Raw genomic sequence first — 16,578 nt, forward strand, 5'->3', positions numbered from 1 at the left:
GCGAACTCGGAATTTTACTGAGGCTGCGTCATTCTGACGTTTTAATCTTCTGCCTTCTGAGCGCATGCTGTGTGTATGCCGATAGCTACGTGACTAGGAACGAGAGTATTCGAGAACCAACATTCAGCGTTAAGATCAACTGAATGCAACGATAGCGTTGAGAATTAATAGCCGACTTTGTCTCTCTAACCTCAACCACCAAGACGAAGCAATCTGCAAACGCAAATGAGCTTTCGAAGAGCGATAAGCACGGCAGCCACGCTTACAAGTCTTGCGACGCTTACGGCGGCACACGCGGGCCATCATCACGCCGAGGAGGGATCAGAGATGAACAAAGTGCCGCTCGACTGGATAATAATCGTGCACATCGTAACGCAGGTGCTTGTGTGGCTCGTTGTGTTCCCGATTGGCATGGTTCTCGGCAGCACCCGCTCCAAATGGCACGTACCCGTGCAGAGTGCGGCGATGCTGGTGACAGGCTGTCTGGGCTACCTCAGTGGCATGAAGCACAAAGGGCGGCAGTTCCCGAGCTCAGTGCATTCTACCATGTCAGTTATTCTCATTTTCTATCTCGTCGCGCAGGCAGCGATGGGTATCTTCCTCAAGCTGCACGTTATGGAGGACACCAGGCTCAGATCGTGGATCGTGAAGACGCACGGAATTACCGGTAAAACCTTTCCTATCGTAGGCTGGGTACAGGTCGTCTTCGGCATCGCGACTGTCGGGTCGTACTGCCGTGGCGGCAGTCTCGGACAGTGCTTGGCACATTATGTGAGGTTAACGTTGCGTTGTTAAACTCAGTTTCTTACTGCTTTTCAGATTATGGGCTCTGCTTTTATCTGGTATGGTGTCTTGTACGCCGTACTGCTGCACATCGGCGCACAGTCAGCCATTTCGAGAGGTGGAAGCCAGGAGATGGTCGATTCAACAGTTATCATGCTCTGGGGGATTGTGAACACCTTCACTGAGCACCACGGCGGGCCATGGACCCACAAGGATCTCCAGCACACCATGCTCGGCGTGTTGTGGTGGTGTGGCGGTGCGCTCGGCATGTTCATGTCGCGCAAAGGCACCAGATCAATTATACCCGCTGGGATTATTATCATGACAGGATACGTGATGAGTGGGCACGCTCAAAGCATGGAGATTTCCACAAAGGTGAGTGAGGGCATCGGGAATAGCTACGCACAATACTCAACGCTCGCAGATCCACGCTTTATTCGGATACACGCTCATGACGGCAGGGGTGACGAGGATCATCGATATCTGCTTCATAAGCAATCAGGAGGAGTCATATAGCCTGCGCACGTTCCAGCATCTGCCGCCGTACCTCCTCATACTCTCAGGATCGTTGTTCATGAGTGCAACTGACGAAGAGCTCTCGGTGGCGGACTCGCACAATTTCGACCACGCAACGTACGCAATGGTGATATTCTCAATATCTTTCTTGCTCTACTTGCTGGTGACAACAAACATGAGCCTTTACATGCATCTTACGCGGGGCGGCGGGGTTGGAGATAACAAAGACACGGAAATGCAGCACTACGAGAGGCTTTCGGTGGAAGAGAGACAGAGGCAACAACCAGAGACGATATTCGACAGCTCAGAGGAGACGCGGTGATTCTAGTGCTTTGTAGGCGTGAATATTTTACACTTTAATTTCGACAACGTTGCTTGTGTTAGACCATCATAGATAACGTATTTCCAGTACTGCAGACAGTGAGGAGCGCGGAACGAGCTCGGTTCGTGCTAATGGCTGCCACAGGTAATTGGAATATCTCTACGGCGTAGCAGCTGTGGCCATTTAACAAGTACATGAACCCGCTCTTCTACCACCTTCTCCAGAAGGATTTAAACAATTTCAGACTCAGCCTAGACAGCTCTACAAAGCAGCCGTCGTCGCTGAGCAAGTCAGCGCACTCTATTACGCCCGCCACCGAGCTGCGATCCGATGTGAACCAGCGCGACGACAAAGGGAGGACGGCTCTCCACTTGATCGCATCCATGCGCGACGAGAACCAGCTCGATTTTGCTCGTCTCGCTCTCTCGCAGCCAAACATCAACGTCAACCTCCAGGACGCGGAGTCTGGCTGGACAGCCCTGCATAGGGCCATGTATTGTGGGTCATGTGCTTCGACTGGCTCTGAGTGACCGCTGACACGCTCTCCAGGCGCCTCTATCGCTTTCGCCAGGCTCCTCCTCGCGAGAGACGACGTCGATCTTTCTGTCAAGGACAGAGAAGGCTACACCGCTTTCGACCTTTACAATCTCACTATCGACGGTGCGCTGCCCAATCCACACCACTCTTCCCGCTCCGAGCTGTTCACGTGGGGCACGAACCGCAACTACGTCCTCGGCAACGCCCACGGCGACGATCGGCAGTTTCCTGAGCGCATATCCATTAAGCGCGTCACGAATCACGAAAATCCCGTAGACAAGTTCAAGTATCTTAATGTCGACAGAGTGTTCATGTCCAAATTGCACACCGGCATCATCACAGACGAGCACACTAACAACGTCCGTTTCTGTGGATTCGGGAATGGAGGCAGGCTTGGCAGATCCGTTCATGCACAGTATGCATTCGAGCCACTGGCTTCCCCACTCGACGTGAAAGTGGTGGATATGGCTCTCGCCCAAGAACACACTCTCCTGCTCGACGCTGACGGGCACGTATACTCTTTCGGTCTTAACAAGCACCAGCAGCTCGGTTACGCTGTTGACGCACCTACCTCACACCACGCCAAATTCACAAACTCGAGCGACCCATTCCAGATCACCCCGAAGCGAATCTTCGGGGCGCTGAAGAAGGAAGTGATGGAGGGTGTTGCCGCTGGGAAGACTGCTAGTGCGTGCTGGAAAAACGACACGTTATTTACTTGGGGAACGAATGAGGGTCATTTAGGTATGTCTCAGTGCGATTGCCACTAACACCCACCTAACACTCTCAAGGATATGACAAATCTTCGACACCTATACAAAACACACCGCGCAAGGTGACATCCATAAAGCAAAATGTACTCGCTGTTGCTATATCGGATAGGAGCATGTGTGTGCTGACGGATAGTGGGGATGTGACAGCGTTCTACAACAGCGCATACGCCAAACTCAGTTTTCCGCACTTCAAAAGCGATAGAATGGGGACGGGAGCAGCATCCGCAAGGATCAGACCCACAATCACCAAGGTGAAATGCTCATCTAACACATTCGGTGCGCTAAGTTCGCTCGGAGAGGTGTTTGTATTTGCATCTCCAAACGAGACCACTAACACCATCAAGCCGCAGAAAGTTTGGAGTTTTCGCAACCAATTCACCGCAGTGAGAGATTTCGACGTCGGGTTGAATGGTACTATTGTCTTGTGTACACTATCTGGCAGTGTCTTTGTCAAGACTGCAAAGAATACTCTAGATACCATACCTCCAAGTTGGAAGGAGAGCAGCAAGACTAAGTCCTCAAAATTCTTTCGCGTGCCTTACCTCCACCGCGTCAGCGAAGTGCATGCCAGTGACTCAGGAGCATTTGCAGCATTGCGAAAACCCCCAGCGCACAAAGCTATCTATGGTGGTAGAGATAGCTTGGGCGATGATATGAGGAGTGGCATGTATCTCGGTGGTGGAGTGGAAGATGAGGAGGTGAGTATAAGTGGTGACAAAAGATCTGAGGGTGTAGTGGACGACGACAACAGTCAGCATGAGGAAGATGATGATATTGATGTCAAGATTGCGGAATGCGATGTTTTCTTCCGCAGATACACCCGTAGGAGTGATAATAGTGACGCCCATTACTCCGATAGTCATGTTGGCGGGTTTGACGGAAGATTGAAGTGCAACAGTGGAGAGGTGATACCGTTCCACAAGAGCGTTTACGCATCGCGATCGCCTGTTCTGAAGGGGTTGCTTGAGGGGGACAGATTAGATGGGCTAGCGCTATCTGGCAGTACTTTGAAACTCCCCGACAGTCTATCACACCCTCTCACACTGCATATACTGAATAAGTATCTGTACACTGACTCACTGCTGTCGATTTGGGATCCCAGAGTAATCAAGCCGCTGCTCGGGTACACTACGCACGACCAGGCTCTCAGAGTGAGGGATACTCTCGGCGCACTGTGCAAGCTGCTCCGGCTTGGTAGTCTTGAACCATTCTTGGAAACACTAGTGGTGAGGGACGTACCTAGGACACTCGGCATAGATTTGGGAGGACGTATACGGTCTGGCGTAGTGGACGGTGACGTAAGGCTCAACTTTATCGACAACAAGTATGCCATTGTCGATGGTGTCGTCTTAAAGAGTCGTGTGGAGTTTTTCAAGGCAATGTTCGATAATCCCATCTGGACAGAGTCGCGTCGTCGCCGTGACCAGCAGGTTCACATCAATTTGACACACATGCGTCTGGAAATATTCGAGTACATTCTGCACTACGCATACGGATGCAGTGATGGGGAAGTTGTCGATGCAGCATGTGCGGCGAGTGGGGATATGAACGACTACCTCAACACGCTGTTTGAGGTGGTAGAATATGCGAATGAGCTGATGATGGATAGATTGAAGGATGTAGTGTCAAGTGCGATACGACCGCTGATTACACTCAATAGTGCCGTCGGGTGTGTGGAGAAGGCACTCCACTATGAGTGCCACGCACTGGTCGACAGTATACTAGAGGATCTGGCGACGCAAGTGGGGATGGTGTTAGAGAAGGGCGTACTGGAGGAGATGAGTGGGGATGTAGTTCTGCTGCTCGAGAAACAAATACGCGGTCGACAACACGCACACATGCCAACGAAGGAGGTGTACGCGGCACTAGTGGATGGCTTAGTGGAGAGTAACAAGGAGTGGCTGGCTGAGGAGGACATACCGCAGCCCATTCTTCAGACACACATGCGCTACTGGAACAACAGCAACACTAAGTCTCCCAAGGCGGGCCCACACCGAATGAGTGGAAGCGGCAACTTGATCATGTCACCTAAAGCGCGGCAGAGTGTTTCTGGATTTGGATTTGAAACTGGATCACCGCCAGCGACACCGGATATTGCACCACTCAATCTCACATGCACCGCCAACATACCGCCGATGGACGACATATTCGACATGGACGAAGACCGAGGGGGAGGGGGAGATATTGGTGCTGGCAGTGGCAGTGGTAGTGGCGTGAGCACGCCAGCAGCTAACGCAGGAGGCAAGAATATGTCATCACCGTGGCAGCAGGCACACCAGGCACAGACGCCGAACAGTGCGGAAAGCAGCAAGGTTGCAGACTTACGTTCGATAATCCAAGCTGAAGCGGAGGCGAGTACGTCGATGACGGGAACGTCAGCTGCAACGACACCCACACCCGCCTTACCCAAGTTGTATGGACAGTCACCAGGACTGAGTAGCAGTAAAATATCGCAAAAGGAGAAACGGAAGCTGGCGAGTGAGCGAGAGAAGCAGGAGAAGCAGGAGCGAGTGGCTGGTGGAGCTGCGAGCACGCTGTCGGGATTGTCAGGATCGCCAAGCAAACCACCGACACCGGCATGGAGAGTGCCTGAGCGGCGAACTTGGGCGTGGGGGAGTGAGGGTGTAGCAGGTGTAGCAGGAGCATCAGGAGCAATACAACAACCGTCAACAAGACCAGCACCATCAACAACACCATCGAAAGACCCATCCAATTCACCCAGCGCACGGCGTAGCGAAAAGAGCAACGTGATAGTACCGAGTAGAGAAGGGAGAAAGGGGTGAGTTTGGAGTGGAGTGAGAGGACGTTACTAACAAGAGATTCAGAAGTAGTGCAAGTGGCAAGGCGTGGAGTCAGACACAGGCATTTGCAAGTCCACCGCTGAGTAGTATGAGTACACTACACACCCAACACAAACCCAACGCAGCAGATACACATTCACTGCCACTGCATTCCAACACGTTCGAAGCGATACAGAGCGAGCAGAGGGATTTGGCCTTGTTACACTCAGCACAGCATTCACGGCAAAAGAAAAGCATGGTGGAGATACAGAGAGAGGAGAGAGAGCGCGAGGAGGAGGAAGCGTTTCTGAGGTGGTGGGCGGAGGAGGAGCGCCGGACCAAGGAGGCGATGGAGGTGGGTGTGAGTGGAGGTGGTAGGGGTGGTCGCGGGCGTAGTGGGCGTGGCAGAGGACGTGGGTCCAATACCCAGAGTACTCAGAGTAGACAGAGTAAAAACAGGAAACAGGAAACGGGAAAGAGGTAAATAGAGTAGATAATAGTTAATATCGTGTAGAGAATAGAAGGAATTGTATAAAATGATAAATGCTATTCACTCGTTGATTACATTCATCGAGGAGAGAAGACAAGTGAAAAATGTGGACACGGGCGATTGGACAAGCTTTAAGGGGAGCAGTACACAGACACGCGGCAACACAGAGGCACGCGGTTAGAAGCTACCACAGGCCGATCCCAGCTGGAGAATTACCTGTGTATGATTTGGCGTTGGAAGTCTTAGCGGAGGATAAGAGGAGAGTTCAGGTGGAGCTAGCGGAGTTGCGAGCCGACGCAGAGAAGCACAGCCACAGCCATCACGCACCCCGTATTGCCCAATTGGAGGTACTCCAAGGTAGTAATGATCCAGAGGTGGTGCACAATTTCAAGCACGGCCTTGTCGATATGAGTAAGGCTTATTACCGCTACCTCTCCAGGAAGGACTTTGAGCAGCGCAGAAGGGATAAGCTGATGGAGAGGCTTAATCAGATGAAGGTTATTCCAGATGTGACAGCGCCATTCAGCGCATCAGTAGAGCTAGTCGTCGATTTCCCCGCGGACCAATTCGCAGAAGAAGGCTCAGAGAAGCGAGTACGTCCAGTGATCCCAGGCGCGTACGTAAGGGCTGGTTTGAGTAGACAGAGGCCAGAAATCTCGGTAAAGATATTCGACGCCGAAGAAGCGCTTTACAGTGTTATCATTGTCGATCCAGATGTCCCAGACGCGTCTAGCCACTCGTACAAGCCATATCTCCATTATTTGGGCAGAAATTTGAAACTGAGCGCTACAACGACGCAGGTGGAGCTGAATGAGATGTTAGATAGTGGTGTGCTCCCATATACGCCTCCACACCCAGCCAAAGGGAGTGGATATCATAGGTATACCGTGCTATTGGTGAGGCAAACCACCCAACACACTGGAGATGTGGCTAGAGATGGATTCAGTGTTAGAGAATTCATCCAGCAGACGCAAGGTGTTGCTGTTGCTGCGCATATGTGGCGTGCAGTACACGACAGCGATAGCAGCGAGGTGTTTAAGCAGCTCAACATTCCAGAGCCTGTGTACGGCTATCCAAAGAAGGACTCAAAGTATTTGGAGTAAAGGAGTGTAGATGGATGAATGGATTTATGGTGTTGCGTCTGTCGGCCTCTGTGCCTGTGCTCTGCCGGTGTTTGTGCCTGTGTCTCTCTGCGCCTGACCACCACCACCAAAGACAGCGAAATCGATGGAATTAATTGAGAATTACCTGGATGACTACAACAGTATTATGGAAACGCTTAATCACAAGCTCGACGAGTCTAAATCGCAATTTGGCAGTGAGTGGCAGTGGCAGTGGCAGTGCGCCACCTAACACGCACCAGGCGAGCGCAGGACGACGCTCAACTATGTAAAATCGGAGCTGGGCGAGTGTGAGGATATACTCAGCCAGATTGGACTCGAGATGGCTACACCACAGCTCAAGCAGCGTTACGCCGAGAAACATGGCGCGAACAGCGAGCTACTGCGTGCTATGAGAGGGGAAGTGGCCGAGCTGATAAAGACGTCAGATAGGCATGAGTTGTTCGGTGGGAACAGCAACTCAGATAGCCCGTATGACGTACACGCCGACGCGCACGACGAACGCGGTCATCTGCTGCAAGGAGTAGACCGCGTAGAGGACGGCAACCGTCGCCTCGAAAACAGCCACCGCATCGCTCTCGATACTGAGGATGTGGGTGCCGATATCCTCCGCAATCTGCGCACGCAGCGTGAGCAAATAGAGAACACGCACAATACCCTAGGCGAGGCGGATACAGGTGGGTGGTAGCGTACAGGTGGGCTTTATGCTGACGTGATAACGTGCACAGGCATCGACAGGTCGCTCAAAACGCTCAAGAACATGTGGAGACATTCTATCAAGCAGAAGGCGATGACATGGGCTATAATTGCCGTGTTAGTGCTGCTCATCGTGATTGTATTGTGGAGTAAATTTATGTGAACTTTGTACTCTTCTCGTCCTTGTTCTTCCTTGTTCTTGTGCCTACACCACCATGTTTGCAAGCCTGCTGCGAAGATCAGCAGCGAACAGCGCACAGATAACGACGCTGCCTAACAAGATACGCGTTGCATCCGACGCCACTCCGGGGCATTTCAATTCACTCGGCGTGTACATGCACGCAGGCTCACGGTTTGAGGGGGCACCCAACACGGGCATGTCGCATATAGTGGATAAGCTAGCCTTCAATGCTACGCAGACGCGCGACGCTGAGGCCGTATCCGACGAGATCACAGCGCTCGGTGGTCAATTCGTAGCTAGCAGCAGCCGCGAGACGCTCATGTACCAAGCGGCGGTATTCCGCGGCGATACGCGTGCAGCGGTGGATATCCTCAGCGACACCATCCTCCACCCGGCCATCACGCCCGAGGTGCTCGACTATCAGCTCCAGAGCGCACATTGGGAGGTGAAGGAGATCGAGAGCAAGCCTGATCTGATCCTCCCGGAGCTGCTGCACAACGTGGCGTACAACTACAACACACTCGGCAATCCCCTCCTCTGTCCGGAAGAAGGACTAGAAGGCATCACTACCGATGGCGTGCAGCGCTATTTGAAAGAGTGGTTCAAACCCGAGCGCATGGTCGTCGCTGGGTGCGGAATGGACCATGACGAGCTGGTGCAGCTGACGCAGGAGTATTTCGGCGGTATGGCGAGCTCGAAAGGTCCGGAGAAAGACAGCTACACGCATGACAGCGCCACGTACACTGGCGGTGATCTCTACCTGGAAGACGCCTCACAAGAGCTAACGCACGTGTACATAGCCTTTGAAGGTGTGGGCATCAATGATGACGACGTGTACGCGACGGCCATCCTGCAAATGATACTAGGCGGAGGAGGCTCTTTCTCGGCCGGTGGTCCAGGTAAGGGGATGTACAGTCGGTGTTACACGCACGTCCTCAACTACCACCACGCGGTGGATTTCTGCGCATCCTTCCACCACTGCTACTCGGACAGTGGACTGTTTGGGGTGAGTGCAAGTGTGCTCCCTGCGTACAACCACAAGATTGTCGATATACTCTGCCGTGAACTTTACCTCCTCACTATGCCGTCCTTCCTTGGCGGTATTAACCAGGTGGAGCTTGCGCGCGCGCGCAATCAGCTTAAGAGCAGCCTGATTATGGCACTCGAGTCGCGGATGGTCCAGGTGGAGGATCTCGGTAGACAGGTGCAGGTGAATGGGAAGCGCATCGGTGTGGATGAAATGTGCGCGAGGATCGATGAGGTGGATCTCGACACTATTCGCAGGGTCGCGCTGCGCATCCTAAAGCCGGAGAAAGGCTCGTTGAATAACGGTATGGGGTCAGGTAAACCGACCGTCGTGGCGCAGGGCAGGCTACGCGGGTTGAAGGATGTCAGAGCTTCGCTGGCTAGCTATGGCATGTGATATGTATTGTAAGATAGAGATAGATATAAGATATAGATATAAGATATAGAGACTGAGATATGTAGAGATATAGAAATATAGATACAACTCACTCACTCATTCACTCACTCGCCCGGCGAGAGAGGTACTCAGATACCCTATGTGCCTCTCTGAACCCGCTCATCACAGCGCCATTAACAGAGCCGTGGTTGTGAATCTCAGTGTGCTCACCGGCGAAACCGAGTCTGCCGTCAGTGGAAGGAGCCTGGAGGGCGTGGAGTTGTTGAGGGGTGGTGTAAGTTGTAGTGGCGCCATTCGAGGTGCTGTCCTTCTTCCAGGTAGTGAGGTGTGCGGCAAGAGGGGTGCTCGCGGCGTGCGCTACTCCAGCCACCCTAGGTAAACGCTCAGCAAGCACCTCTGCACCCGCGCGCTGCACGTCTTGCTTGGAGTACATGGCTAGTGCGCGTATTGCGCCTGGAGGGAGATAGATGAGGAGGGAGGGGTGGGAGAATGTCTGCACGTTAAGGACGTGGCTCAGGAGGATTTCTTTGGGAGTGTGCTGGGAGTCTGTGGTGGGGAGGAGGGTGAATGATGGGTTGGCATCACCACTCCACCACCTTTCGCTATAAGTAAAGATGAGTTTCTCGAGTAAACCAGTTTTCGTTTCGGTGATAGCCTCTTGTTTTTGTTGAGGGAGGGGTGGCTGGAACTGGATAGATGGGAGAGTGGCGAGTGGGGCAGTGCACACTACTACCTTTGACTCAAGCTGGCCACGCTGGGTGGACACAATGCACTTGACGGGATCCTTTGTTGAGACTGAGACACAGGTGTGTTCGTGCAGGACAGATACTTTGCCGGTGCGCACGGCATCATCCCAGACGGCATTGAGGAGAGTGGCATACCCGCCTTTGACAACCGCGTCAGAACCCTGGAGCGGTTTCTCCCAGTGGAACCTGCGAGCGTCGTGAAAATTTTCAATAGGGATGCCAAGAGGAGCGTCTAAGGAGTGGATGAGTTGGGAAGCGAGGTGGAGGAGGTGCTGATCGCTGAGAGAGGAGGAGAGAGAGGAACGGAGGAGGTGGAGAAGGGGAGTGTCGGCGCAGGAATCTTGAGCGACGTTGATTGCGAGAGAAAGGGCAGCTTGAATGGAGCGCTGGGCGGCGGGGTCGAGTGGACCGTTGCTGTCGATGATCAAGTCGTTGGTGGGTGGCGGGTGCTCGATGTCGACGCCCAAGTCCATTGCCAGAGAGTGGAGTGGGTGTGTGTGCGAGTAGCCGTGTATAAACGAGCAGCCAGCGTCAATAGCGTGGTTGTTGAGCGCAAGCGTGTTCATTCTCCCGCCCAGCCTCTCTGAAGCCTCCAAGACGATTACCGAGTAACCAGACTTGGCCAGCGTGTGGGTGAGAATGGCAGAAGAGAATCCAGCGCCAATCACAATAGCATCGGGGATAATTGAATCAGATTTATGTGGCATGATGGTCACCTTCAACCAACACGTAACGACTATGAAATCATTTTTAATTTTAATAGCAGCAGCAACAGCAACACTAACAAAAGGTTTTAAATTCACAGAAGAATTCAATTCGCTGGACAACTGGGTTCAGCCTCAGCATTCCAAGTTCGTTGTAGACGTGGCTTCTGTTTATCCTGGCATCGACAAGGACACTGGGCTAGTTGCCGCAGACAAAGCTACTCACTATTCCATCCACTCCCCACTCAGCCCCGCCATCCACCCAACCCACCAAAACACCCCCTTCCTCCTCCAATACCAAGTCAAATTGCAGGATGGCCTTGATTGCGGCGGTGCTTACATTAAATTGTTTAGTGAAAATATTCACTCCCATATCACCCCAGACACCCCCTATTCCATCATGTTTGGTCCGGACAAGTGTGGTTTCACTAATAAGGTTCATTTTATATTCACCCACTTGAACCCAATTACCGGCGAGTACACGCAACACCACCTCACCCAGCCACCCCCTATCAAACAAAGCAAGACATCCTCACTATACACGCTCTCCATCCACCCAGACAACTCGTTCCACATCTTCATCAACGGCGACAAGGCCAGGTCCGGCAGCCTCCTCACCGACTTTGATCCCCCAGTCAACCCTCCCCATCTCATCCACGACCCACACGACTCAAAGCCTGGCAATTGGGTTGAGCACGCTGTCATCCCGGACCCATCGGCCACAAAGCCAGACGACTGGGACGAATCGCAGCCACCGTACATCCCAGACCCACACTCCCCCAAGCCTGAAAATTGGCGCCAAGACTTACCCACTTTCATTCCTGACCCCGCCATCACCCAGCCACAAGACTGGAATGAGGAGGAAGATGGTGAGTTTGTACCCCCGCTCATCCCCAACCCGGATTGTGAAAATCTGTCTGGATGCGGCACCTACACCCCCCCAAATATCCCCAACCCACTCTACAAAGGGCCTTGGACACCCCCCAGCATCGTCAACCCCGACTACAAAGGTCCTTGGTCTCCACGCAAGATCGAGAACCCAGACTACTTCCTCGACAATCACCCACACGCTCTCCCTCCCGTCTACGCAGTTGGGTTTGAAATTTGGTCCATGTCCGCCGGAATTCTCTTCGACAACATTTTCATAGGCGATGACGAACGCGAGTTGGCGGAATTCACGAAAGCTACCTACGCCATCACGAAACCTATCGAGGAGGCTAGAGAGAGGGAGGCGCTTGAAGCTACGATCGATGATGATGTCAAGGTGCGCAGAGGCCTCATCTCCATTGCTAGAAGTCACCTCGTCGATTTTGTGGACAGATTCAACACTCACCCACTCGACGCACTCAGGGAAAGATGGGATGTGGCTAGTGTGCTGGCTGCGTGTGTGGCTGTTGTCCTCACTCTTCTTACTGGTTTGCTCGGTGTGCTTGGTGGTGCCTCTAGCACTGCTCCCAAAGCTGTCAGTTGTGTCTTGTTATTCCTCGCTCCATCTAACTCCTCTCCAGCCAGTAAAGCCAACGCAAGTGAAGATGGCCAACAAACTGGACAAGAAGGCTGAAAAGGCTGACAAGGCTGACACTCCCACTACCACAAAAGCCACCGCGAACGACGCCCATGACGCCAACCTCACAAAGAGAAGGTAAACAAAAATAGCAAATTACAAACAAGCAGCCTTTATTGTTATTGCTATTGCTGTTGCTGTAGCTATTCATCTAAATATACATGCTAATTTCACGCTACATGCCACGCTTACACTGTCTCATCCCACAAACACCCACCACACCCACACAAAAGAAGACCATCTCGAGGAAAGAGGACCGCGAATCACTGCGCATCGACCGATAACTGCCGCACCTCCCACGCAGGCCGAATGCCACCAAGGCTGAAAGAAACCACTCTTCCAATGGCAAGGGGTTGTGGATGAGCTGGGCATCGCCAAGCGCGACCAAGAAGGGTTCATAGATGCGCACAGGATATTCTACCATTACGTGCGCGTGAGTGCGAGTGGATATGTGGTGACTGTGGGCTGTTTGTTAATCACTGACAAATGCAAATGCACCAAGAAAAAGTGAAAGATGCGCGTGTGTGTCTTGCAGTGAAGCTCCAATGCTCCGATGCCCCCTCACACCTGCTTACAGGGATACAACGCTTACCCAGGCAGCCACTCCTTCGAAGAGCAAGTGCCGTCCGATATCGACACCACCTTTATCCAACCTGTCAAGGTGCGCGTAGATTCCTTGAATCTCCCTACGCTCACATCCCATCCCACTCACCAGCTCACCGACGCTAATGCCCTCCCAAGACGTCTTGTTCGTTAACCACGGCACTGCTTTGAGATACCGCGACCATTTTCCCATTCACGAAATACTTAAATCTTACCATCGCAATAAACGTTCGAGATATCTGAGAGTGTGAATGTCTTGCTATTGACATTGCTTACGCTGCTGCTTTTTTTCAAATCTTGTACCAATTGCTTGTTTTTATTTATTACTCTGAATAATTGAAATATTTACAACATGAAACGTAATAGTTTTTGTCCAATTTTCGTCCATTTTCGCATGTTAGAAAGAAATGTAAAGGTGTCCTACCTCATTCACTCTGGAATCATATCAATTGCACTACTCAGTCCGTTCTTCAGTGCAGCCGTATTAGTGAGGTCATCCAAGATATTAGGGGTGCTAGAAGGTGTGGATGAGGATGAGGATGAAGGTGTGGATGTCGGTGCCGATGTAGATGTAGCTGTAGCTGTGCTCTCCATCTCCCCCGCGCTCTGTAGCGACTTGAGGATATTCTGAATTGAGTTTGAGCTATCGCTAGAATCATCAGCCCTCCTCTCGAAGAATGTCTCAGCTGTGCCGCCATTTCCTGGGAGTGTATCGCTGACTTCCTTCACCGTACCCTGGAGCCCGTCGAAAACATCAGCGACGGGGTCTGGCTTTTCCTCTTCGAGCAATCTGCGCAATTTGTCGAGCCCCTTTGCGTCAGGGTTGCTGGAGGGTGAGCCTCCCTCCAAGACACCACTGAGATCGGGAGGTGAGGGGATCAGTTGGCGCGCTTTCAGTGGGAGTGCACTCAGCGGTGAGCTAGAGTCTGACTCATTCGCACTTGTGCCGTTGAGCATACCGCCGACTACTGGCAACCCCTCTGCCATATCTTTGACACTGTCCAGCTGGCGCTTCTTGAGTGGGAGTGCATCGAGTGGTGAGCTGGTGTCGGAAGAAGATGCAGCGGCAGCAGCAGCAGCAGCAGCGGAGGGAGTGTCTGTGGTAGAATCACCAGATGAATTGTCGAGTAAACCACCGACAATTGGCAAATCCTTAGCCATATCGGTAACACCATCGAGTTGACGCTTTTTGAGAGCATCCAAGCCGTCGTCCAAGCCCGTCAAGGACTCCCCATCGAGTGCCTCCTCTGCACCACTCTCTGCGTCCTCACCCTCGCTCTGGCGCGTCTCCTTGTGGTGGTGGCCATCGCGGTTGGTTGCGTCGAATGCGCTCTCTTTGTCCACCCTATGCACATCAGCCAGGTAGGTATCTCCATTAGCCTCCCAGAACCTGTACACGTCACGGCTACCGAGCTGGCTGACTTGCTGGAGAGGATTTGAGGGCATAGACGAGGCTGACTCCGACTCCTCCTCGTCGCCAAGTAGGCCTTCCACGGCTGTACCAACAACTGGCATCCCGCTCAGCATCTCCTTTGCGCTGTCCAGTTGGCGCTTTGTTGGCAGTGGCAGTGAAGGTGCTGCTGGCGTGCTTGACGAACCTCCAGCCAATTGCTCGAGGAGTGGTCCAACGACTGGCAAATCAGCTTGGCGCTTCGTTGGTAGTGGGAGTGAAGGTGCTGCTGGTGTTGCTGATGATCCTCCTCCAGCCAATTGCTCGAGGAGTGGTCCAACAACTGGCAAATCAGCCTGGCGCTTCGTTGGTAGTGGGAGTGAAGGTGCTGCTGAAGATGACGAAGACCCTCCAGCCAATTGCTCGAGAAGTGGTCCAACAACTGGTAGATCAGCCTGGCGCTTGCTTGACATAGATACATCATCAGGAACCATATCGTTAGCCTCGCTGATAGCATCCGAGATGGTCTCGTTGATCTTCATCTCAAGGTCCTCCTGGCGTTTGAGGAGATTTCCCGGTGCAGCCTTGCTCATCAAGTCGTCGACATAGTCGTTCAGCAGTCCCCTCCTCAGCTGTTCGAGAGCCTGATCGAGTCTGCCGCCCTCGTCGAACGCGCCAGTCTCTGCATCATCACTCGTATCCCCCTCAGCACGCTTCTTGAGCTTGTCGAGGCCATTATCCAACACCTCATCCTTCGTCGCTGCCGTTGAATCGGCAGAAGCGTCCTGCGTTGGATTCAGCTTCCCCGCTTTGTCGATCAGGCCTTGCAACACATCTGCGACTTGTCTCTGTGAGGAGTGTGAGTTACGTGTGTAGACACAACTCTACACCCACAGCCTCGTGATTCACCTGCTGCACTGGAACTGCGTTCACAGCTGTACCCGCTGCGAGAATAGTAGCTAATGTGGAAATTTTCATCTTGACTTGTTCAGTTGTTGGGTTGTGAGAGAGAATAATTGAGCCAACTAACGACAGCTCCCCGGCTCAATATATTCCGTTTAATTTACTCATGAATACTTACCGGAAATGGCCATTATTGTGCGTTTCATCTCTATGTCTCGGCGAATTGATCCGAACCAGCCAAATAACATCCGCATTTGGAATAATCTCACGCTCGCAATGTTTGTAAATAAATTAAATCGGTTCCTACATGACACCAAATTGTTGACGCTATATGACTTGTCAGTATTGTAAAGCGATACACACCCACCCACCAAAGCCCTAATCGAATCTCTCTGATCCATAGGCAGCTGATCGATCTGCTGTTGGGAGAATGACAACACCTGCATCACCATAGCCTGCTGTTCTTGAGGCAGGGCCTGAACCTTTGCCTGTACTGGGTCAGGAGCTGGAGGCTGTGCATAAGCCGGTGGTTGAGCGTAGGTCTGGGCGTAAGTAGGAGTCTGAGTCCTATACATAGCCTGTTGCTGCTGTTGCTGCTGTTGGTACATAGGCGTAGCCATCGGTGGAGTAGGCACCATCTGAGGCTGTGGTGGCGCAGCAGCTGCCGGCATGAGTCTCTGATACGTTTGTGAGTGCTTAAACTCTTCAAAACACCCCGACAAACCTGCACGACGTGGTTATCAACCAGATTCATCATCAACATTGCTTGGAAGAGGGCGTAAGAGAGCTGTGGGTTCTGAACTAGGAGCTGTCTGACAGTGTTAGATTCAGTGTGCACAGACGCCTTCATCTGGGCCATAACATCGAGGAGCTGGTTGGGTGGGAGACTAGCGAGTGTCTGGCTAATGCTGTCTGTGGCTGACTGAGTGGGAGGAATATCGACGCCCATGTTTGCAGCAGCGTGGGGCGGTGGGAGAGGAGCGTATTGCGGTGTAGACGCTACGCCGCTACCACCGCCAACACTGCCAACACCGCCAACACCGCCA

General features: G+C 52.5%; 9 protein-coding genes across 9 annotated transcripts in view; 6 read left to right on the forward strand and 3 right to left on the reverse strand.

Moving 5' to 3' along the window:
- Positions 1-225: 225 nt before the first annotated feature.
- On the forward strand, positions 226-6,195 carry J056_004081 (BTB/POZ domain-containing protein 1; the record flags this gene model as incomplete). Its single annotated transcript, XM_009269290.1, has 9 exons — positions 226-771; positions 820-1,158; positions 1,208-1,617; positions 1,709-1,742; positions 1,795-2,119; positions 2,171-2,902; positions 2,950-3,230; positions 3,276-5,710; positions 5,757-6,195. 9 exons carry the CDS (start codon positions 226-228, stop codon positions 6,193-6,195), a joined length of 5,541 nt encoding a protein of 1,846 aa, XP_009267565.1.
- A 110-nt stretch (positions 6,196-6,305) lies between these two features.
- J056_004082 (uncharacterized protein) lies at positions 6,306-7,304 on the forward strand (the record flags this gene model as incomplete). Its single annotated transcript, XM_009269291.1, has 1 exon — positions 6,306-7,304. One exon carries the CDS (start codon positions 6,306-6,308, stop codon positions 7,302-7,304), a length of 999 nt encoding a protein of 332 aa, XP_009267566.1.
- Positions 7,305-7,428: 124 nt separating this feature from the next.
- On the forward strand, positions 7,429-8,181 carry J056_004083 (t-SNARE VTI1; the record flags this gene model as incomplete). Its single annotated transcript, XM_009269292.1, has 3 exons — positions 7,429-7,519; positions 7,565-7,999; positions 8,051-8,181. The coding sequence occupies 3 exons, from the start codon at positions 7,429-7,431 to the stop codon at positions 8,179-8,181; spliced, it is 657 nt and encodes a 218-aa protein (XP_009267567.1).
- A 52-nt stretch (positions 8,182-8,233) lies between these two features.
- On the forward strand, positions 8,234-9,622 carry J056_004084 (uncharacterized protein; the record flags this gene model as incomplete). The annotated part of the gene is made up of 1 exon (XM_009269293.1): positions 8,234-9,622. One exon carries the CDS (start codon positions 8,234-8,236, stop codon positions 9,620-9,622), a length of 1,389 nt encoding a protein of 462 aa, XP_009267568.1.
- A 100-nt stretch (positions 9,623-9,722) lies between these two features.
- Positions 9,723-11,075, reverse strand: J056_004085 (Lysine-specific histone demethylase 1-like protein 1; the record flags this gene model as incomplete). The annotated part of the gene is made up of 1 exon (XM_009269294.1): positions 9,723-11,075. The coding sequence occupies one exon, from the start codon at positions 11,073-11,075 to the stop codon at positions 9,723-9,725; it is 1,353 nt and encodes a 450-aa protein (XP_009267569.1).
- Positions 11,076-11,106: 31 nt separating this feature from the next.
- Positions 11,107-12,718, forward strand: J056_004086 (Calnexin-like protein; the record flags this gene model as incomplete). Its single annotated transcript, XM_009269295.1, has 2 exons — positions 11,107-12,534; positions 12,581-12,718. 2 exons carry the CDS (start codon positions 11,107-11,109, stop codon positions 12,716-12,718), a joined length of 1,566 nt encoding a protein of 521 aa, XP_009267570.1.
- A 410-nt stretch (positions 12,719-13,128) lies between these two features.
- J056_004087 (uncharacterized protein) lies at positions 13,129-13,393 on the forward strand (the record flags this gene model as incomplete). Its single annotated transcript, XM_009269296.1, has 3 exons — positions 13,129-13,158; positions 13,214-13,297; positions 13,352-13,393. 3 exons carry the CDS (start codon positions 13,129-13,131, stop codon positions 13,391-13,393), a joined length of 156 nt encoding a protein of 51 aa, XP_009267571.1.
- A 275-nt stretch (positions 13,394-13,668) lies between these two features.
- Positions 13,669-15,607, reverse strand: J056_004088 (uncharacterized protein; the record flags this gene model as incomplete). Its single annotated transcript, XM_009269297.1, has 2 exons — positions 13,669-15,477; positions 15,524-15,607. 2 exons carry the CDS (start codon positions 15,605-15,607, stop codon positions 13,669-13,671), a joined length of 1,893 nt encoding a protein of 630 aa, XP_009267572.1.
- A 228-nt stretch (positions 15,608-15,835) lies between these two features.
- The window catches only part of J056_004089 (Cleavage stimulation factor subunit 2), a gene marked incomplete at both ends in the record, with an annotated part of 1,187 nt that continues 444 nt past the window's right edge, over positions 15,836-16,578 (reverse strand). Inside the window, 3 exons of the mRNA XM_009269298.1 lie at positions 15,836-15,859; positions 15,904-16,209; positions 16,257-16,554. Coding sequence (XP_009267573.1) covers positions 15,836-15,859; positions 15,904-16,209; positions 16,257-16,554 — 628 coding nt within the window. The remainder of the gene's footprint in view (positions 15,860-15,903; positions 16,210-16,256; positions 16,555-16,578) is intronic.

This window comes from Wallemia ichthyophaga (genome assembly GCF_000400465.1).
Source record: "Wallemia ichthyophaga EXF-994 unplaced genomic scaffold scaffold6, whole genome shotgun sequence".
Taxonomy (NCBI): domain Eukaryota; kingdom Fungi; phylum Basidiomycota; class Wallemiomycetes; order Wallemiales; family Wallemiaceae; genus Wallemia; species Wallemia ichthyophaga.